The 22,131-nt window shown below is 38.4% G+C and overlaps 1 protein-coding gene across 2 annotated transcripts in view; it reads right to left on the reverse strand.

Annotated features, from left to right (window-relative positions):
• Positions 1 to 22,131, reverse strand: part of Smarcc1 (SWI/SNF related, matrix associated, actin dependent regulator of chromatin subfamily c member 1) — a 108,322-nt gene that overhangs the window by 61,168 nt on the left and 25,023 nt on the right. Inside the window, exons 7-15 of one of the 2 annotated variants that reach the window (XM_041677076.1) lie at positions 18,920 to 18,986; positions 15,575 to 15,650; positions 13,823 to 13,948; positions 10,621 to 10,742; positions 8,431 to 8,555; positions 7,224 to 7,283; positions 6,175 to 6,212; positions 2,338 to 2,459; positions 874 to 945 (exon numbers count right to left, since the gene is read on the reverse strand). In XM_041677076.1, the coding sequence (XP_041533010.1) occupies positions 874 to 945; positions 2,338 to 2,459; positions 6,175 to 6,212; positions 7,224 to 7,283; positions 8,431 to 8,555; positions 10,621 to 10,742; positions 13,823 to 13,948; positions 15,575 to 15,650; positions 18,920 to 18,986 (808 nt within the window). Of the gene's footprint in view, positions 1 to 873; positions 946 to 2,337; positions 2,460 to 6,174; positions 6,213 to 7,223; positions 7,284 to 8,430; positions 8,556 to 10,620; positions 10,743 to 13,822; positions 13,949 to 15,574; positions 15,651 to 18,919; positions 18,990 to 22,131 lie in introns of both variants that reach the window. The other variant, XM_041677075.1, reaches the window with a different exon arrangement.

Here is a 22,131-nt window from a genome sequence, read left to right on the forward strand (position 1 = left end):
GTCAAAAGAAAGACAAAAATGCTTCCTGACAAGGAGCTTCCTTCCAGTTTCCTTTTTAAATTTTCAAACTGCTTTATTTTTTAAATGTATTTATTTATTATATATACAATAATCTGCCTGCGTGTACACCTGCATGACAGAAGAGGGCACTACATCTCATTACAGATGGTTGTGAGCCACTTTGGGGTTACTGGGAATTGAACTCAGGACCTCTGGAGAGCAGTCAGTGCTTTTGACCTCTGAGCCATTTCTCCAGGCCCTTAGTTTCTTTCAATTCTATTGAAAAAGCAATGCTTTAGGAAATTTAACCCAATTCAAATGCAGCTAGATGGAACTATATAACATGCGTGTAATTAGTAATAATTTACCATGGGGATAAAGATTTTATACCCCACAGACCATTATATGTAAATGCATGTAACACCCATAGAAACAATTAAAGGCTACTATGACAAACCTCAATTAAACACCATTTACTAGATTTAATATTTAAATGCTAGAACTGATATACATATAATACGAAGTTTAGAAAAAAGAAAAACTACAAGTTCCTTTGAAGTAATAATGGTACAGAAATAAGATATGAATTATTTCTGAGAGGCATACACACTATTTGCAAAGTACAAAAACAAAAAACAAAAGAAAACAACAGTAACAACTGAGTGAGAATTGTGACTTTACCATCAGGAAGGATGGGGAGAAGGCTCAGGTAAAGAAAGCCTTCTTTAACTCCAGCTTCAGGAGACCCAATGCCCTCTCATGGCCATTACAGTCACTGCACTTAGATGATACACATAAATACACTCATCTACATAACACTAAAGTCACAAACCCATGCTATGAACATTAAAGTGCTATAAACACTAAGCTCACATTTCTGGAGTCTTGGATTTGTTTTTCCCATTAAAAAACTCAGGAAGAGCACGCCGTTCAATCACATGAATACTGAAAGAAAAGAGATTGAGATTGTTTTATTTTTTTTTAAAGAATTAAATCTTAAAATTTGAGCTATATACATTACTCAATTTTCAAAGGGAAACTATTAAATCCAAAAACTGAGTACTTCCTGCTAAAATTAGTTTGGACAATTTCTTTTACATGTAAGAAACAACACCGTTAAAATGTTGTGAATTTGTGACCCATAACACATCGTCGTTTTCTTTCTTTTTTTTTTCCTCTTAGTTTTCTATTGTCTAAATTAACTAAGAAACTTCTACTGGAATAGTGGCTCAAGTCTGTGCCACCACCAATTGAGAAACAGTAAAGATTGACAAGAGTCTGATGATAGGCTGGGTATAACTCAAGGCCTAGTCTCAAAAAGAAACAAAAATTATGAGGAAAATAAAAATTTTATTACTTCATTTTTCTATAACATTATGGCAACAAAATGGCACAAAATGATAAGATTTCTTCAGGAAGTGGTTAACAAAACTCAGAGTAATAAGTATGGCCACACAATGAAGTCATCAGAGAGTTGGAATTTATAATGGTTAGTCAGATTCCTCAACACCAGTTTGTCTTCTTCTAGCCCTCAAAACTGTGATGAACTAAAATATGTCGAGGATTGTCAGCTCTTATTAAGGAACTATAGATAAAGATATCTGATAATTTTTAAGGTTTTTTTTTTAGGTCAGAAACACTGTAGAGTCAAAGAAAAAAAGATTAGGCCTAGCAAACTCTATGTGAATTGACTATGTAGCCAGATTTTGGTTACTGATGTATGTGAGTATTTGTGTGTGTGTAGTATGTGTGAAGACATATGGGTTGCAAAGAAAGCTTTCCAGAGAGGCAACATGCTAAGTATTAATTACATAACAAATCAGTGATCTATGAAACTTTGTATTTAAAAAAACTTTTACTTCTAAATTGTTTTTAAACAATTTTAGAACAAAGAAGGAAAAAGAGGGACTAAGACCCAACCTAGAAATTGCAAAAGTGAGGCCAGCGTGGGTTACAAAACAAGACCCTATAGCACAGCGATTCTCAAACCTTCCTAATGCCATGACACTTTAATACAGTGCCTCCTGTGTGGTGACCCCCATCATAAACTTATTTTGCTGCTACTTTATAACATTATTTTGCTGCTGTTATGAACTGTAATGCAAATATCTGCTATTGAGGATATCTTGATATGCAACCCCAAATGGGTCATAACCCACAGCTTAAAAACTACTGCACAGTGATGAGGAAACACAAAAAACAACAACAAAACCGAAGAATATGTAACAATTCAATAAACAAATAGCTTTATTCACGGTGACTCAGAAGTGAACAAGACAGTACAAACCAGTTTGAATATCAGCGTTCCCACCCCTCAGGTGGGTAAAGCCCACTCACCAGTTATAATCAAACCAGGATGCATAGCTGGGAATAATGATGTGATTGGTCTGTTCTGTCACGTTATCTTCACCTGGGTCAACAGACCGACTAGGATCACCTTTGCTAGGATCCTCATCTTCCTATAAAAATATGAAAGACAAGCTAGCTCAGAGAAAAAACTACAGACAAATCACACAAATACTAGGTAAAACAAAATGAAGATAGTGGAGCCAACTGGAGGGAAGAGGAAAACAGTTCTCAAGCACAGATCCTTCTTACTTTTAAGGGGATAAAAGCACTGCACCGACAATAGACTTTACTTTTCCTTTTATCAAAATAAAAGAACACTCAAATTATCTAATAACAAGATTAACTTTTTTTAAAAAAGAAACACTTTCATAATCAAGAATTAACAGGTACCAAATCTTTTTTCTCACAAGAGCTTTTCAGTTTTTGAAACTGTTATTTCAAGTGTATTCCAGCATGTACATCTAGAGATGCCAGAAGAGGGCATCAGTTCCTCTAACTCTACAGTTATGAACTCCACCATGTGGTGGTGGGAATCAAACAGAGTACTCGACAAAGAGCAGCAAATGTGATGTCTCTAAAGTCCTTCACAATGGTTTTAAGAAAGTAAATCATTACATTACTTACAAAAAGGGAAAGATTCTAACAAAGCATAATGATAAGATTGCTTCTATTCCAAATACTAAAACAGAAGTGCCTGTTAATAGCCCTAAACACCAAAACTAGTTGATTCCTCATAGCGATTTAAGAGTTACAAAAGCAACTAAATATTTCTGTAGAAAAACAGGCAGAAGTAGTAAGTTATGAGCATAACACACATCCAAGAAGTGCAACTAAAAGGCATATATTGTAGAGTGGTCCCAGGCCCCCATGTAGGAGACGCAACTCCCCCAATTTTTTCTCTCAAAACTGAATGCATACACAACACACATATAGCCTGTGTTAAATATTGAGACCCTGTTCCAATGCTATTGGATCAGATATCCAGTTTGAATGATCAGATGAGTTTCTAATGACATGGTCTGAGGATCTCAGAAACTTCCTTCACTGGTTATCTCAGATTACACTTTACAGATGGCAGTCACATCTTGTAGGTGTCTGAATTGTTGGCCTTTATGTTCTTTTTTGGAGTGGATGTTGTATGAAGGTCAGAGGTTAACTGTAGAGCCGGTTTTTCTATTTCTTCCTTTACATGTGTTCAGAAGACTGCACGGCAACTGCTTTTATCAGCTAAGCCATGTCAGCATGCCTGACAATTTCCAAAGAAGATAGATCAAACATTCAGAAAATATCTAAAAGCCTCCAATTGACTATTCATGATTAGCCTAAGCGTACATACGATGGAAGCCAGGTATGGTGGCACACACCTTTAATCACAGAATTTAGGAGGCAGAGACAAAAGCAATTTCAGTTTGAGAAGGATCTATTCTGTACAGTAAATTCTGGGGAAATTATCAACCTCTCATCATATTTGTGTGTCTAAACCTTGTGTAAGAGTGTCCTCCCTCGATTAGTATTTCCTCAAGAAAAACAAAGAAAAGTCAGTGGTCACAATAATTACAATAAGAGGCCGGGCGGTGGTGGCGCACGTCTTTAATCCCGGCACTCGGGAGGCAGAGGCAGGCGGATCTCTGTGAGTTCGAGACCAGCCTGGTCTACAAGAGCTAGTTCCAGGACAGGCTCCAAAACCACAGAGAAACCCTGTCTCGAAAAAACCAAAAAAAAAAAAAAAAATAATTACAATAAGAAAACAAATACACTGATTTATTAAAAGAGTCATTCTAAATTTTGGGGGGAGAGTAGGGAGAACCTTGCTGTATAGGCCTGACTGGCCTAGAACTCAATATGTACACCAAGATGGCCCTGAACTCTGCCAACACCAGCCATATCTCACTCTTTCAAATTTAAGTTACATGAGTTGGCTATGGTTAACACACACCTAGAATCCCAGCGATCAGGATATAAAGATGGAAAAATTAGGAGTCAGCCATACAGTGAATGTGAGGAAAGCCTTTTCCTCAAATATATGAGACAGTGTCTTAAAAAACAAACAAAAAAACCCTACTGAACCTTAAATCCCAGTAATTGGGAAGCAGAGACATTTGGATAATCTTTGAGATCCAGCCAACTGGTCAGCAGTGAGTTCAAGGACAGAGAAGGCTATGTAAAAACCATTAAAAAAAAAAAAACACAAAAAACAAACAAAAAATAATAAAACAATAAGTAATATCTAAATAATAAATATCTAAAACAATAAATAATACCTAAATCTTATTACAAATCTTCCCATAGATACATAAAACAAATCAATGTAATGTTAAATGTTACTTTGGAACAATTTATTACAAGTATATTTAGCAAGTAAAAGTCATTCAAAGAAACTTATATGCTAACTGTACATATTGCTAAGCATGGTGGTATACAGCTTTAGCCGCAGGATTCACATAAGCCGATGGAACGTTTAAGAATTCCAGGCAATACTACAAAATTATTATAATCAAACCTGAGAGTTTGACTGGAACCGCCAATCCCCCTTTAAAAAGAGGAAGGTCCTACCTCACATCTAACACCTTTCAGCATCACCATGATCGGTCTCTACACCAGAACTGGTGAATGGAAAGCAGGTGATCAGAAAGTCTGAGGGGAATAAGATGCCTCAGGAGTTAAAGGCATTTTGCTGTCCTATAGATGACCTAAGTTTGGTGACCAGCACCCATATCTGGTAGTACATAACAGATTCCAAAGGATCAAACTCCTTCTTCTGGTATCCATGGGCAACTGAAAACAGTGTGGTGCGCGCACACACACACACACACACACACACACACACACACACACACGGCTAAAAAATGAATCTGTGTTGCCCCCCCCAAAAAAATCTGTCCAAAATTAAAATTAAAGCTTGACAAAAGTTAAATGAGTCCACCTTAGTTGTAATCTACATTACACCTGTACGAAGAGAAAAGTGAGAAAATCAAGGAAAGGCATTCACTACCCATCTGAATCCATTGGCATACCAACAGCAATGTAGTAAATTGTGATTACTACTTTGGAAATAGAAGAGAATAAAATTAAAAATTACATTACATGAGGGTGACCCTTCGAAAACACTAAGATTTTTTTCAATAAATTTTATATTATAAAGCAAAATGCATATTGCCGGCCTGTTTGGGAAAAGACTTTAACCCCAGCACTTGGGAGGCAGAGGCAGGACAATCTCAAGGCCAGTCTGGTCTACAAAGTGAGTTCCAGGACAGTCTGAACTGTTACACAGAGAAACCCTGTCTCAAAAACAAACAAAAAACCAAAACTATTGTCAGAAATTAAATTATGAAAACAGAAATTTAACTGGATGCAGTCGCTAATGACAGTAATCCTAAAAAGTAGCCATGAGATTCAAGGTCAAATCCAACTGGACAATAGTTTGAAGATATGTCTCAAAAGAAAAGAAAAAAAATGAGTTACAGTAGTGTATGCCCTGATTTCAACTACTTAGGAGATCAGGACAGCCCACTCACTGAAGCAAGAATCAGGGCAGGCTGAGCAAAAACTGGAGACCCTGTCAAAAGAAGAGGAATGAATGGGCTAAGGGATGAGGTAGTAGGTGCCTTTTCCATAATGTACACAAGCCCCTCAGATACGTTCCCCATTCCGTGAACCTGACATGATACTATCAGCAGTCAGGTGGGATAGGTTAGAGGATCAGTAATTAATTCAAGGACATTCTCAGATCCAGGTAAGGTCGGAAACAGAAAATTCTGTTTCTGCTCAGTGCACATACATGACCAACAGAAACTTCTCTCAGCTGAGGATGAAATGAACTTTTACCTTTCCTCCTGTTGTAACTGCTTCTTCATCCTGCTCATCTGCAAAATCAAAACAAGTTGTTTTAATAACCATCAATGCTATTTTGAATTATGTGGAATCTTTATAGTCTTCAAAACTAATACTGGACAAAGAGAATGAATAAAACAAATCATTAAAAAATATTCAATATAAATAAACAATCAATTTACACAAATATGTAGAGATGGAAGGACCTATCAACGTATCAACAAATAAAAACTTTATTTTTACCAGCTATCATAATCATAGCATCACAGCAAGATCTTGTTGACTGAAGCACCAGTATCCAAAGGATGGGTAAGGGCAAATGGTTTTCTTTATTCCAGGGTAAGGAAGAGAGCAAAAAGCACTAGTGACTGATGCGGGCATGATGGCACAGTTCTCTAGCCCTAGTAGATACAGAAGATCCTGAGTTTAAGGCCAGTCTTGAACACACAGTAAAATTTCAGCTTTTAAAAAAGAAAAAAAAAATGTAGATATCTACTGAGTACAGAATATCTAAGGCATAAATGTTGATTATAAAAAGAAAAATCTAGGGCTGGAGAGATGGCTCAGTGGTTAAAAGAATTGCCTACTCTTCCAAAGGTCCTGAGTTCAATTCCCAGCAACCACATGGTGGCTTACAACCATCTGTAATGAGGTATGATGTCCTCTTTTGGCCTGCAGACAGACATACAGACAGAATATTGTATACATAATAAATAAATAAATATTTTTTTTTAAAAAAAGAAAAATCTAGCCAGGGATTAAGGGCGTGCGCCACCACCGCCCGTGAAAACTATTTTAAAGTGAAAATAAAATATTGCCAAGTTTTTGCTAGTCTATGAGAAAATGCCATGCACTATCAGCTGGAGGTCATTGGGAAAACAAACAACAGATCATGTTAAGAAAATCAAAGATGACAGTAAGACTGTTGGTTAACCCTGGACAGTAGTAAACAAAGCACACGAAAGTAACAATCTGCAGTAAAGCAAGCAGGATTGAAGGCTCAGACATAGTCAAGAGAAAGCATTTGTATATGGTTTCTTTACCTAGATCTGCCACTGTGCCTCCTTTAACAGGTGTGTTTTCACTGTCTTTCTTTGGGTTTACTAGAAGAGGAAAAATCATGTGTTAAAAAAAATAGTCACTCAATTTTAAGAATATACAGTGAGAAGCTGAAAAGACAGCTAAGCAATTAAGAGCAAGAGTCTCAGAGTAACAGTAATCCCAAGTGATCTGAAACCCCCTTACTTCCTTGGGCCTGTGTGTTACACATACCTGCAGACAAAACACCATTACCATAAAATAAGCAAAAGTACAACCAACATGACAGAACAGAATACATATGGGTATCACTATAACCTCAGTGGAGTTTACTACTCAATTTCATGTCAAAATCATGGGCTTTGGCCTCAAGACAATAAACTACCTGCCAAGCTTCTATAATTCTATTATTAATCACTCAAATAGAACATAATTCTATTTTACAAATGCAGAAAAGTGAATTTATCAATCCAAGATATTCCATCCCTTCTCCCAAAACTTTGGTGTATTAACCATTAGTATGTTTTTACATTATGGATTTTCTCTTTAAAAAGGTATTGGTGACACACACCTTTAATCCCAGCAATCCAGTAGAGGCAGGCAGATCTCTGTGAAGTCAAGGCCAGCCTGGGCTAAAATGGAAGTTCCAGGACAGTCAAGACTATTACACAGAGAAACCCTGTCTCAAAAAACACTGGTGTGGAATCCCACCAGTGTTTAAAATCCCAGCACTGGGGAGGCAGAGGCAGGCAAAAAACAACAAACGTGGGGGGCTAAGCTAGCTGTGCGGGAGCCGGGTGGGACGAAAATCAGGCCTGCTCACCTCTTCACTACACAATACTATATAAAAGCTAGGTTTAAATTTATGTACCTGGTATATCTAATCAATAAAGAAATCACAAAAAATGTAACATAGCCCATAAGTAACATAAGAAAGTGAGAATATTTTAAAACTTATAGAAGAAAATCTATTCATATTAAAAGGTAAGGGAACAGTGGCACAAGCCCAACACTCAGGATGTGGAAAGATGCAGACAGATCGCTGTGCATTCCAGGCTAGCCTGGGCCTACATGTGAATTCCAGGACAGCCAGGGCTATACAGAAAGGTGCTATCTCAAAAACTAAAAGAAGGAAAGAACACCGAACGTGACATTACAAGTTGTATGGTGAAGTGACAGGCACCACTCAGCATTAGGCAGAAGAAAACCAACCGTTCTTAGGGAGCACCACTTCTTCTATATTTGGTACAGGTGTTGGGTCTTCCATGTCCTTGGTAAGATCTTCTTGTTCATCTTCTTCTTTCTGACTTCTACGCTTCCCATAAAGGCTAGCTTGTCTGATATATACAAAGCAGAAAAAAAGGCAATTAGAGATATTTTTAGCAAAATATTTGAAGTTCTAAATTATTATTTATATTCAGAATTACTTTTTTAAAAAAAATAATCAAACAAATTAGATACCTGACTCAAGAAACATCAAATAAGGCTGAAACTAAGCGACTGGTTAAGAAATGGAACAGTCATCCTACTATTCATGAGGATATAAAAGAACACCTGCTAAAAAAAAAATACAGCATTCTCTCACAATACAATCCTATACACAATAAAACGAAAGGTTTAGAAAACAGACAACTGTATTTTCTTGAGGTTATCATTTGAGTATTAAAAACTAAAAACTCCTTATGCTCCTTATGAAAACTACCAAGGCTCTTTTTCTAAATAGTTACCATTTATAAAATAAATGGTATACTCGGGAAATACTCTGGAAAATAAAGACGGAAAGGATTTTCATACTTGAGGAATTATAAAAAGACAGAATCAGCACCTAATTCATGCGAGATACAAACAAAAAAGCATTACATCACGATATGGTGGCACATGCCTAGAACTGAAGCACTTAGGATGGCAAGGCAGAAGGATGCTCTCAGCCTGCCTAAGAAACATGGTGAAACTGTCTACACACACACACACACACACACACAAAAAAAAAATATCAAGAAAATACACAACAGAAAAAAAAGAACCTGAAGGCAGGAACTGACACAGAAGGCATGAGAAGTGCTGCTTACTAGATAGCTAACTCAACCTGTTTGTCTTTTTTTTTTTAATATTTTATGTATGAGTGTTCTATAGGTATGTACACCTTTATGCCAGAAAGGGGCATCAGATCCCACTAGAGACAGTTGTGAGCTGTGTTGCTAAGAATTAAGCTCAGGACCTCTAGAAGAGTCAATGCTGTTCACTGCTGAGTCATCTCTCCAACACCCAGGCCCACCAGTTTAGCAGTGGCCCTCCCACATCACACATCAATATAGGAAATGCACCACAGACTTGCTCACGGGGATATCTGGTAGGCGCATTTTCTTAATTGAGATTTTTTCTTCTCAAATGACTCTAGCCTGTTTCATGCAGAGGCAAGCAGATGTTCGTGAGTTTGAGGCCAGCCTGCTTACATAGTGAGGTAAGGACAGACAAGACTACACACCCCGACTCAAAATAAAACAAACTTAACAAAGCAGACTGGTGGTGCTGCACGCCTTTAATACCAGCACTCAGGAAGAAGTGGCAGGCTGAGCTCTGAGATCAAGGCCAGGCTTGTCTATAGAGTGAGTTCCAGGACAGCCAGGGCTACAAAGAGAAACCCTGTCTTGAAAACCCAACCAGTCAACCAAAATATATGTATGTGTGTTAAAGTAGATAGGTCTGAATTATCAAATATCTATTTATGACAGAATTACCATATATCATCATCTGTACTCCAGGCACTGTATTTATACACATAGAGTTTCATTTTATATTATCAGTAATTAATTCAATAGAAGTCAAAGTTAATGCTGGGCGGTGGTGGTGCACACCTTTGTTTCCAGCACTTGGCCTGGAACTCACATTGTAGACCAAGCTGGTCTTGAACTCACAGAGATCTGCCTACTACTGCGTCCTGAGTTCTGGGACTAAAGGTGTGCGTGTGCGCAACCACCGCCCGGCCCCACAATATGATTTCTATATTCCTTACCTGACACTTTTCCAATATGTACTTACCCACAAGGAGAAATGGTTGTATCTAAAGCGTTTTTATAGAAGTAAAACTTCTATTAAAACTATCGAAATGTAAGATTCCTGTAAAAATATAAGGCTGGAAGGATGGCTCAGACACATGACCTGCCAGCATGAACTCCATCCTGGGACCTACCCTCATGGTAAAAGGTGAGGACCTACACATGCACGCATGCAATCAGAAATAAAAAATTCTAATGCAATAACCAAAACAAGCTAAAAGACAAGCTATCAAAGTAAAAGACTTCAAAAAAGTCAAAAAGAATTATTTTTTGGCAAAACTCCAACATGAATATAAAAACTAGAGATTTCTCTCACAGACTTCCAAACATGCTACAAACATCTTACCCTTTTTTCCCACTCTTCTTCCGGGATTCTGTGGGTGTGGGAGGAGGAGGAGAGGGGGAATGTTTTCTCTTTCGGGCATTAGCTGATGCTTTTCGATCCCTCCTCTCTGGACTTCTGACTGGCTAGGAAGAAGTAAATAAAAAAAGAAATCAGACAACTTGTCATTCCTCAGTTTCCACAAACCTGTGTCCAAAGGTGACTTTTCATACACTGGATCACAGAAAATGAAGCAACAACACTAAGCACCAAATACCAGCATAGAAAAAAACTTTCTTGATTCACAAAGCGAGCGGTTCTCAACCTGTGGGTCACAAACCCTTGGGGTGTATAATGGCCCATTCAGAAGGGTTTGCATAGAACCATAGGAAAACACAGGTATTTTTATTATGATAAATAACAATTAGCGACAAAAATAATTTTATAGTTGGGGATCACAACAACATGAGGAAACGTATTAAAGGGTTGAGATCCACTGCAGTAGGCAATATATCAAAACTGAAATGCTAACCAGAATTCCACACCTATTTAAAGTATACCACAATAAAGACATACTAAACCATACAGAACAAAACACACCAGTGCTCAACATTTGTGCTCCCAGATAAAGAAGCATTTTGGTAACTATTAATATAAATGAAACATGCTACTGAACACAGAAAGTACAAGGTCAAATAACACTGTCAAAAAAGTCATTTATAAGCTGGGCGGTGGTGGTGCATACCTTTAATCCCAACACTCAAGAGGCAGAAGCAGGCGGATCTCTATGAGTTCGAGGCCAGCCTAGTCTACAAGAGCTAGTTCCAGGACAGACTCCAAAGCTACAGAGAAACCCTGTCTCAAAAAAACAAAAAATAAAAAAAAGTGTCATTTATAAAATAGTCTACTCTAAAAGCTAGGTACGCAAGTGCACACCTATAATCCCAAAACTCAGGAGGCAGAGGCAAGCAGAAAAAGAGCTTGAGGCCAGCCTGGTCTACAGAGTGACTTCCAGCACAGCAAAAATAACACAGAGAAAGCTCTGCCTTGAAAAAAACTAATAAAATACTTTGAGGATGAAATGTTCCAAAGTGGCAGAAGGTTTGCAAGTATTTGAAAAGCCCTAGATAAGACTGGATTTAAAGCAAAAGAAAAAAAAAAAATTAAGTATTAAAGGAGACCATATATTTCTCAGAACAGGTCCAAAATTTAAAACTTTTTATGAACAATCAAATCACAAAACAAATACCAACTAAATATAATAAGGACCCAATTTTAAATACACACACAAATATAAACACCAAAGAAAACATAAAATGAAAAGGAGCAAGCCAGGCGTGGTGAAATACACTTATAATACCAAGCACTGGACAGCCTGAGGCTGGAACTGCCAATTCAGGTTGGCTTGGACTCCATGCTAATTAGACTACACAGCAAACACTTGTTTAAACAACAAAACAGAAAGGAAATAAGAAAAGCAAAAGAGGGGCAGGAGAGATGGCTCAGAGGTTAAGAGCACTGGATGCTCTTTCCAGAGGTCCTGAGTTCAATTCCCAGCAACCACATGGTGGCTCACAACCATTTGTACTGAGATCTGGTGCCATGTTCTTACGTGCGGGCATACATCGAGGCAGAATGTTGTATAAATAAATAAATCTTTAAAAAAAAAAAAAAAGAAAAGCAAAAGAAATCCAGTAGTCACAGATGAGAATTATCTTGGAATCTCGGGTCTCATCACTGGATGTCACACATGCTCAACGGTTACAAAACTTTCTTTGTGACACCAAATCCTACGAATGATGAGATTCTGTTTGTTTTTAGAGACAGGGCCTCACTTTGTAATTGTGGCTAGCTTGAACTCACTGGCCTCAAACCCGTGGATCTGCATGTTTCTGCCTCCTGAGTGCTGGGATTAAAGGCGTGGACCATTTCTGGCACAAACAGTGCTTTTTATGGAATCGTGAGTAAACAGCCAGAACTTTGAATTTCATTTAAACATAGTTTTTAGGTTAGCATATGAAGTAATAGGTCTCACTGGGTCATCTTCATATAAAAAAGAACCTGGGCTCAATAGTAAATAAAGAACATCTCTTAGAACACTATGGCATTTTAATGCTCAGGATATTTTAAGACAAGTATTTCTGTACTATTGTGTCTGCACTGAAAAATTTACTGAATTATATTAAATAAATAAATTGAATTTCCTATGGAAAACTGGTAGAGGTCAGGCTGTATACTTACACATTAAGAATATGAAAGTTGCCGGGTGGTGGTGGCGCACGCCTTTAATCCCAGCACTCGGGAGGCAGAGGCAGGTGGATCTCTGGGAGTTCGAGGCCAGCCTGGTCTACAAGAGCTAGTTCCAGCACAGGCTCCAAAACCACAGAGAAACCCTGTCTCGAAAAACCAAAAAAAAAAAAAAAAAAAAAGAATATGAAAGTTATGTATATATTACTTTGTTGTCTAAATTTTAAAATACATTTAGAAAGTAAAACATAAGGCTGGTAAGGACATGGCAACTCACAACAACTTGAGTTCCAGGAAATCTGGCAACTACACACAAACATACATGTAAGCAAAACACCAGTGCACATAAAGCAAAAAGATATTTTTTTGGGTTTTTTTTGGATTTTCGAGACAGGGTTTCTCTGTAGTTTTTGGTGCCTGTCCTGGAACTAGCTCTTGTAGACCAGGCTGGCCTCGAACTCCCAGAGATCCACCTGCCTCTGCCTCCCGAGTGCTGGGATTAAAGGCATGCACCACCACCACCCGGCAACTAACTGAAAAAACAACAACTTAGGGCTGGTGAGGTGGGTCAAGGGTGAAGAGGCCCGAGACTTAATTTCTAGCACCCACAATGCAGCTTCAAAGCCCCAGCTCTTCTGCTGTCCAGATACCATGTATGACAAATCAGTGCACATACATATGTAACACCACATATATTACAAAATTAATTGAAAATGTTAAAAACCTGAATCTGGTGGAGGAAACCAGCTGTACAACTACCATACTATCTGACCCATTTTAAATTTTAATGATTCACTCAGATTTCCATTTCTCTTTCTGTCAAGATGACAACAGTTAGCTGTTAATGATTCAGTAACTTGTACAAGTACGTTGTAGGTGATGTCTCTCGGTGTGCATGTGGCAATTTAGTAAGAAAGAAAACACGGAGAAGAAAAAAGAAAAGGCAAACACGGTCAAGAAACAATGGCAGAATAAATACCTCTTCATTCTTTGTTGAAATTCGCTGACGAAAACTCACTGGCTTCCTGTTCTCGTCCACTTCATAGTCCTCTTCATTCATCCACTCATTGAAAACGTCAGTGTCCAAAATCCATTTTACATGAACCTAAAACCAATCAAACTGACCCAATTATCATCTGACACTAGAAATTTCCCTCCTCTTCTGTCAGGGTCCTCAGGACTACGCAGCAGATGACAGCTAATACTCATAACGTCCAACCCACCAGAGGAATAATTATCTAATGAAGGATAGGAACTTTCTGATAGGCACACAATTTTGTAAACAAAGAGAAAGTTCCAGAACTATACTTATTCAAGGATAGAAAGAGACAAATATTTAGAATAGGAATAAGGAAAAAAAAAAACATGCGTGCACCACCCTGCCTAGCCCTCAAGTTGTATGTTTTAAAAAACGAATTCTGCTCTACTTTTAAAAATGTGTTTTAAGAAGATATTTCTGGGGGCTGGAGAGATGGCTCAGAGGTTAAGAGCACTGACTGCTCTTCCAGAGGTGCTGAGTTCAATTCCCAGCAACCACATGGTGGCTCACAGCCACCTATAATGAGATCTGGTGCCCTCTTCTGGCATGCAAGCATACATGGAAGGAATGTTGCATACATAATATATAAATAATTCTTTAAAAAAAATAAAAAGGTGTTTTGGAAGGAAGATCATCAACAAGAAGTTACCAAGGCCGGACTGTGTGAACAAAGACCCTTTCACTGCTGCTCTGGAAAAACATCTGTCACCAGCAGTGGTGGTGCACACCTTTAATCCCAGCACTCAGGAGGCACAGGCAGGCAGATCTGAGTCAGAGGTCAGCCTGGTCTACAGCATGAGTTCCAGACCAACCAGAGCTACACAGAGAAATCCTACCTTGAAAAAACAAACAAAACAAAAAGTCTATATTGGAGTATAACTCCAGAGCGCTAAATGTCCATAATGGTGGTGACATCGTGGTGGCAGGAACAAAGTTGAAAGACGTTAATTGAAGGCACCCCCCTTCTGAACTTCACAACCCACACTTCTCACACTCTGCACTGGCTTTGGATTCTTCTCAAGCACACACCATTCAGAAACTCCTAAAACCTTGATACTAAGTCATCAGCGACATGAATATTCTCTCGAACTGAGGACATTAAAAGGAGACCATCATTATGCATCCCTTTTAAAAAACACTGTGGCAGCCTAGGCACAGGCTCATTCCCTTAATCTCAATACTAACGGTTCCGAGGCAGGATGCTCATTACAAAATCAAGGCCAAGAAGGACTACATAGTAATGTCAGGCACAGCATAAGCCAGAGTAGTAACAGTTTTATCAAATACAAATTTACCGTAGGCTAATTACAGTGTGTAAAAATAATTTGTGTATGTTTTTATTTTCTTTACTTATTATTCATATATATTAGTAAGAATATTTTGCCTGCATGGATGTCTATGTGTCATAGGTGTGCCTAGTGCGTCAGATCTCCTATAACACTGGTGTTGACAATTGATCCTAGGTTCTAAGCAAGAACAAGTTCTTTAACTGCCTAGCCACCTCCAATTTCAAGTATAATTTGTGGATTGGCTGCTTTGTTTTTATTTTCTAGACAAGGTCTTTCTATACGTTCTGGTCATCTAGGTTGGTTTTTAACACAGAGATCCGCCTGAATCTGTCTCCCAAGTACTGGGACTAAAGGCATGTACTAGGTCCAGTCAAGAATAATTTATGTTTTACAGACCCATTACCTTCCATGGCTTTTCTGGAATTGGTGGATCTTCAATTTCAGCATCAACATCATTACAGTGGACCCAAGTGTCATAGCTAAAGCAAATCACAAACAAAACAAAACAAAATTAGAGGCAAAGTCTATTTACTAGAGAGACTACTCAACCATTAAGAATATGTGTTACAAATATTAGGAACACATAGTAAAATGATGGGCCAATGAGAATGATTTGTGAATTAAAAAAAAAATTGTCACACATGCCTAACAACCTAAGTTCATTTCCCAGAAATCACATATAAGAGAAGAACTGATTCCATGAAGCCATTCTCACATCCACACGTGTGTCATGGAATGCGTGTTCCTACCCTCACATACACATTATATACTTAACACAATAGTGCTTTAAAAAACAGAATCGGGCTGGAGAGATGGCTCAGTGGTTAAGAGCATTGCCTGCTCTTCCAAAGGTCCTGAGTTCAATTCCCAGCAACCACATGGTGGCTCACAACCATCTGTAATGAGGTCTGGTGCCCTCTTCTGGCCTGCAGACATACACACAGACAGAATATTGTATACATAATAAATAAATAAATATTTAAAAAAAAAAAACAGAATCATCAGACACACTTTAGTTTCATCACCATCAATGAAATTAAACCAAGTTAAAATTGCCTGAATTAGGGCTGGAGAGATGGCTCAGTGGTTAAGAGCATTGCCTGCTCTTTCAAAGGTCCTGAGTTCAATTCCCAGCAACCACATGGTGGCTCACAACCATCCGAAATGAGGCCTGGTGCCCTCTTCTGGCCTGCAGGGGTACGTGTAGGCAGAACATTGTATACATAATAAATAAATATTTAAAAAAAATTGCCTGAATTAGTTAAAAAAGAATTGAAATCGAGGTAGTCCTTTGCTTAAAGCTGCCTTCTAGTCAGTACTATCACCTGGTGTCTGTTTTTTCTCGTAATCATCACTAAGTCCTTCAGTCTCCACTGTCAGCTTGTAATTTTTTCCAAACTAAACATTATACTACAAATATAACATTAACAATTTCTTTGATACTAGCATTCAGGGCTTTCAAACAAGAGTCTCCTTTTAGTTATTTCATTTAGGTTTTCAGTCATTCTGCAGTTCTTAGATATTACATCTGTCCCTTAAATGAATCTGAAACTCAAACCCAATAGACAGTTCTACATTCTATAGCTTATGAGTAGCAACTGTTCCAAACCAAGCACCCTCAGAGTTCATCCTGCAATGCTCTACTGGCATCAAAATGTTCACAGAAGACAAGTCCACTGTGCCAACTGCTGTGAGGGCAAAGCACTCACTTTACCCCAAAGCACATCTTATGATGAAACTATCAGCAACTACCAAGTATACCTTCAAAGTGTGTCCCGAGTCTCCACTAATATTCCTCCACTCTTCTTGCTAGTGTCCTACCCTTCCTATTGCTTTCCCAAGAATTGAGGGTTTTCACATATCAATAGGATAATCTTTTCAAAAAGTAAGCCCATTCTACAACTCAAAATTTTCCAGTGACTCTGAGCTGGTAAAGGTTTTTGTTTTGTTTGACAATTTGACACAAGCTAGAGTAATCTGAAATAAAAGAACCTCAATTGAGAAACCGCCTACATCAAATTACAGTGTGGGCAGAGTTGCAGTAAGTTTGCTTGATTAAGGATTAATGTAGGAGGCCCAGCCCACTGTGGACAGAGCATGCTGCCAGTAGTCAGCAATCCTTCAGTTTTTACCTCCAGGTTCCCACCTTAAATTGCCCTTCAACAATGGAGCCAAATAAACATTTTCCTCACCGAGTTACTTTTGGCTATGGCTTTTATAACACCAATAGAAAGCAAGCTGGTACAGACTCCAACCTACTAAGAGTGAAAATCAAAATCACATCACGTAGGCTTGCGAAGGTATCAAATCCTGCACTGTAGGCTTTTACTCACTCCTGTCTAAGATTACAGGACAAAGTGGTATCGTCAACATATGCTACTAGGTCAGAATGCCCTTTATATATGATGCACCTCACAGCCTAGAATACCCATCGTTGTCAAAATATTCCCCACAAATCCTTCCTTCTCACATTTCCTCTCTCAAAGATCCTCTGATCAGCAAGCTACAAACTGCTAAAGCACTTCTAAGAAAATGTTAAGTATAAAATTACCTACTAAATGAAAAGCTTGTTTAAGTTACTATAGTGTCCAATAAAATAATAAAACAAAGTGAAATGGTCTAACATGTGAAAGACCTTGAATTTGATTCCTAAAATAACAAAAACCATAAAAACCAAGGGACATTCAAATCAAGTATTTGTATGATAGCCATTATTTTGAGTAAAGTTCAAAAGTAACCTGGAACCAGTCACTTTTTAAATTGAGTATCTGTTGTTTGTATGCATAAAACAGACACGTACAGAAACACACGCACCATCATGAATTTGCTTAGAATAGTTAACCCTAAGATCGGGGGCATTCTTGGTTAATTAATATACTAATCAAAGATTAGCATAATGGGGGAATGTAAATTACATTCTTCCAAAGTTTTGATTATAAAGAATAAATATAAGTAGCTAAGAGAGGACAGCCTATAGTTACTAACAAAAATGAGTAAAAAAGAAACCTTGAGAAGGCAGGACCTGATCCGTCTCTACACCAGTGTATCTGATTCTGTGTAACTGCTGAGCAGGTATTTTGAAAGCTATTTCCTGTCAGAATACTTGAGAGGACAACTTATGGGAGAAGATTTTTTTGGCACATGGCTTTAAGAGTTCAGTCCATAATCATATGGATGGCATAGTAGGCATCAAAGCAGTTGGAGTATGTGGTAGAGGCTTGTTCACAAAAACACAGACAGGACAAAGAGAACCAGACTAGACAGAAAAAAAAAAGAAAAACATGAATTACCCCAATTTTTTCCATTACATAATGTACACTTATACTAGAATACCACACTGCATTTCATACATGTTAAATGTTTCTATATTTAATTAATGAAGCTGGTTCAATGCTAAAGCATTTACCCATCAGTGTAAACCCCTGGCTTTGTCCCTCATCCACCACCCAAAAAAAGAAAATAAGAGAAAAAGAATAAAAGAGGCAGGGAAAGAGAAAACATTTTCATCCCAGCACTTGGGAGGCAGAAGCAGGCATATCTGTGAGTTAGAGGTCAGCCTGGTCTACCAGAGAAAGTTCTAGTACAGTCAAGGTTACATACAGAAACTCTGTCTCAAAAAAACAAAACAAGACGACAACAACAAAGAGATGGAAATGCTAATAAATTTCTTCTTTATGCCCTGTGGGCATATATTGTTTTATCAAGATACATATGAACAACTAAAGTAACAGTGTTAAACATTGATTACCTGTCTGGGTAAAAGCCCCAGTGTACTAACACCTGCTTGTCTTTTCTCATCACTGGTCTCAACCAATCTTCTGAAAGAAGAAAAAAAAATTAGTTCAACTGATGAAATGCCAAAATAAGAACTAGATTTATGTAGAATTTTAAGAAAAATATTTAACTTTATGCATGTGTGTGTGTCCCAAGTATCACGTATGTACACTACAGGTGTGCAGGAGTGCAGATGTCAGATGCAATCTGAGGTTATAAATGTAGGTACCAGAACCTAAGTCTGGTTCTTTGCAAAAGCAGTAAGTGTTCTGAACTATTCAGCCATCTCTCCTACTGCAAGTTTTTTTTTTTTTTTTGGTTTTTTCGAGACAGAGTTTCTCTGTGGCTTTGGAGCCTGTCCTGGAACTCGCTCTTGTAGACCAGGCTGGTCTCGAACTCACAGAGATCCGCCTGCCTCTGCCTCCCGAGTGCTGGGATTACAGGCGTGCGCCACCACCGCCCGGCTCCTACTGCAAGTTTTAAGTTTTCAAACAGATTAAAGGGACATTTTTGGAGCTGGGGAAATAGCTAGTCAATAAAGGATTCAACACCAAAACTTGAGGACCAAGTTCAGATCCCAGCGCTCAGCAGTCAAGAGCACATGTTGACTTTGCAGATAACCCAGGCTTGCTGCCAGGACCTGTAAAGTGTCTGACAACCATCTATAACCCGAGTTCCAGGGACTCCAATAGGCACACACAAGGTGCACATACATGCATGCAGGCAAAACATTCACACACAAAAAGTAAAATAAATAATAAAGCTGAGTGTGGTGGTGTGCATCTGTATCTCCAGCACTGGGTGAATGGAGACAGGCAGGTCACTGAAGTTCACTGGTCAGCTAGTCTTGTCTACTAAAGAGGAGCTACAAGCTCATTAAATGATTCAAAAAATAAGGACAAGGGGCTGAAGAAATGAGGAGCAAGCAAGAACAGAATAATATTCAGTTCTTGCAGAGGATATTAAGAGTTCAGTTCCCATCACTCACACTGGGAAGCTCACAACAAACCCGATGCAATTCCAGCTCTAGGGGACCTAATACCTTCTTCTGACCACTGAAGGCCCTATATTTACATGCACATATTCCCGTATGGACACACACAACGAAAAATAGATCTTAAGGGCCAGGCAGTGATGGCACACACCTTTAATCCCAGCACTAGGGAGGCAGAGGCAGGCAGAACTCTGTGTTGGAGGCCAGCCTGGACTGTGGGATTACCCTTCTGTATGTTGTGAAAAGATTTTATCCCATTCGTTAATAAAGCAGCTGCTGTGGCCTACAGCAAGGCTTTAATGGCGGGGGTAAAGCCAAACTGAAAACAGAGGGAAAGGGGAAAGGGTGGAGTTGGGGAGATGGCAGTCAACCACTCAGAGAGCATACCATCAGACCAGAAAAGTCATGGCCATGTGGCAATAATTAAATGAATAGGCATGCGTTAATTTAATGTTAACCGCTAGTTACAAATAAGTATAGACTAAAGGCCAAAGTGTTTGTGATTAATATTAAGCCTCTGTGTGATTTAGAAATGGCTGCAGGATGGGTAGGACAAAGAAACCTCCATTTACAAGCCTGATCTACAGAACAAATTCCAAGACAGCCAAGGTTACACAAAGAAGCCCTATCTTTAAACATATATATATATTTCTATAATATACATGATATTTATATATCATATATATATATATGAATCTTTCTAAAAAAGTAGAAACTGGTCAAGAAAGACACTTGAAGCCTATCTCCGACTGTCATGTGCGTATATGTACAACAGCAACTTCCTCATGTGCGCCTCCTATAGGTCTAAAAGCAATGCACAGCCCTATCACAGACAACATGTGGGTGCTGGTTGTCGTCTTCTACCAGATGGATCTCAGGGATGGCACTCAGGTCGACAGTCTTGTCAACAAATACCGTCAAACACTGAACTACTTCCAACAAACCTCTGGATTCTCTAAAAACAGTAAAAATTGCTGTAGGAATACTGAATCTATCTTCAAAGATTGTGCTGGTTTAAATTTGGCTTTTTTCAATTATTAGTCATATGTCTTAAAGGTTAAATCTTATACATAAAGAATGTAGATTTACGCCGGGCAGTGGTGGTGCATACCTTTAATCCCAGCACTTGGGAGGCAGAGGATCTCTGTGAGTTCAAGGCCAGCCTGGTCTACAAGAGCTAGTTCCAGGACAGATTCCAAAGCTACAGAGAAACCCTGTCTAGAAAAGAAAAAGAAAAATGTATATTTACATGTCTACACAGCTATTACTTTTGCCATTAGGAAATTTTTCACAGGCTTCACTGCCGAAAATTCTACTACCCAAATCAGCCCTGACAGTGGCTACCTTTTGTTCCTATTGTTCTAAAGGGGCACACATTTGAAGACGGAGTCAGCACTCCTAAAGCTGATGAAGGCATTTGCAGCCAAGACTCAGAACATGAGCTTGATGGCTGAAACTTACATGGTGGGAAAAGAAAACCAACTTCCACACAACATCCTCTGATAGTGATATGCATACACCCACATATCATAACAAGAGAGAACTCCACAAGTTGTCCAATGATCTCCCTCCATGCACCCAAAAAATAGCACATGTGTAAATAATAAACATATACAAATGTTTTGTCCAGTGAGCCATCTGCCTCTGCTTCTCAAGTGCTGGGATTAAGGTATGTACCACTCACTATGTCCAGCTATATATTAATACTTTAACTGAAAAACAAAATATTCAAGGAAAGGATAGAAATTGTACCTCATTAAGCGTGTAGAAAAGAACCACTAAATGGAATTACTTAAGAATGGAATGTTTTTCCACTATCCAAAACTTTATACAAACTGAGAAACATGGGCTTTTTTGTTGTTGTTATTGTTGTTTAAACATGGGGTTTTTTGTTTCTGTTTTTTGTAATGTACCAAGCCAGGCATGGTGGCACATGCCTTTAATCCAATCCATCTTGAAGAAGGCAGAGGCAGGTGGAACTGTGTGAGTTCAAGGCCAGCTTGGTCTACAAAACAAGTTCCAGGATAGTCAGTTTCTCTGTGTAACTGTCTCAATCAATAAAACGATGGAAAGAGAAATGTACCAAAACCAGAGCTGGAGAAAACAAAAGGACCTAAAACAATTCTAAAGAAAATAAAAAACCTAAGCCAGCCATAGCCGAGTTCAAAGGCCACACACAGGTACTACTCAGT

The sequence above is a fragment of the Microtus oregoni genome, unplaced genomic scaffold (genome assembly GCF_018167655.1).
Source record: "Microtus oregoni isolate MIOR12 unplaced genomic scaffold, Mior012 000028F_ref0000031, whole genome shotgun sequence".
NCBI classification, from domain to species: Eukaryota; Metazoa; Chordata; class Mammalia; order Rodentia; family Cricetidae; genus Microtus; species Microtus oregoni.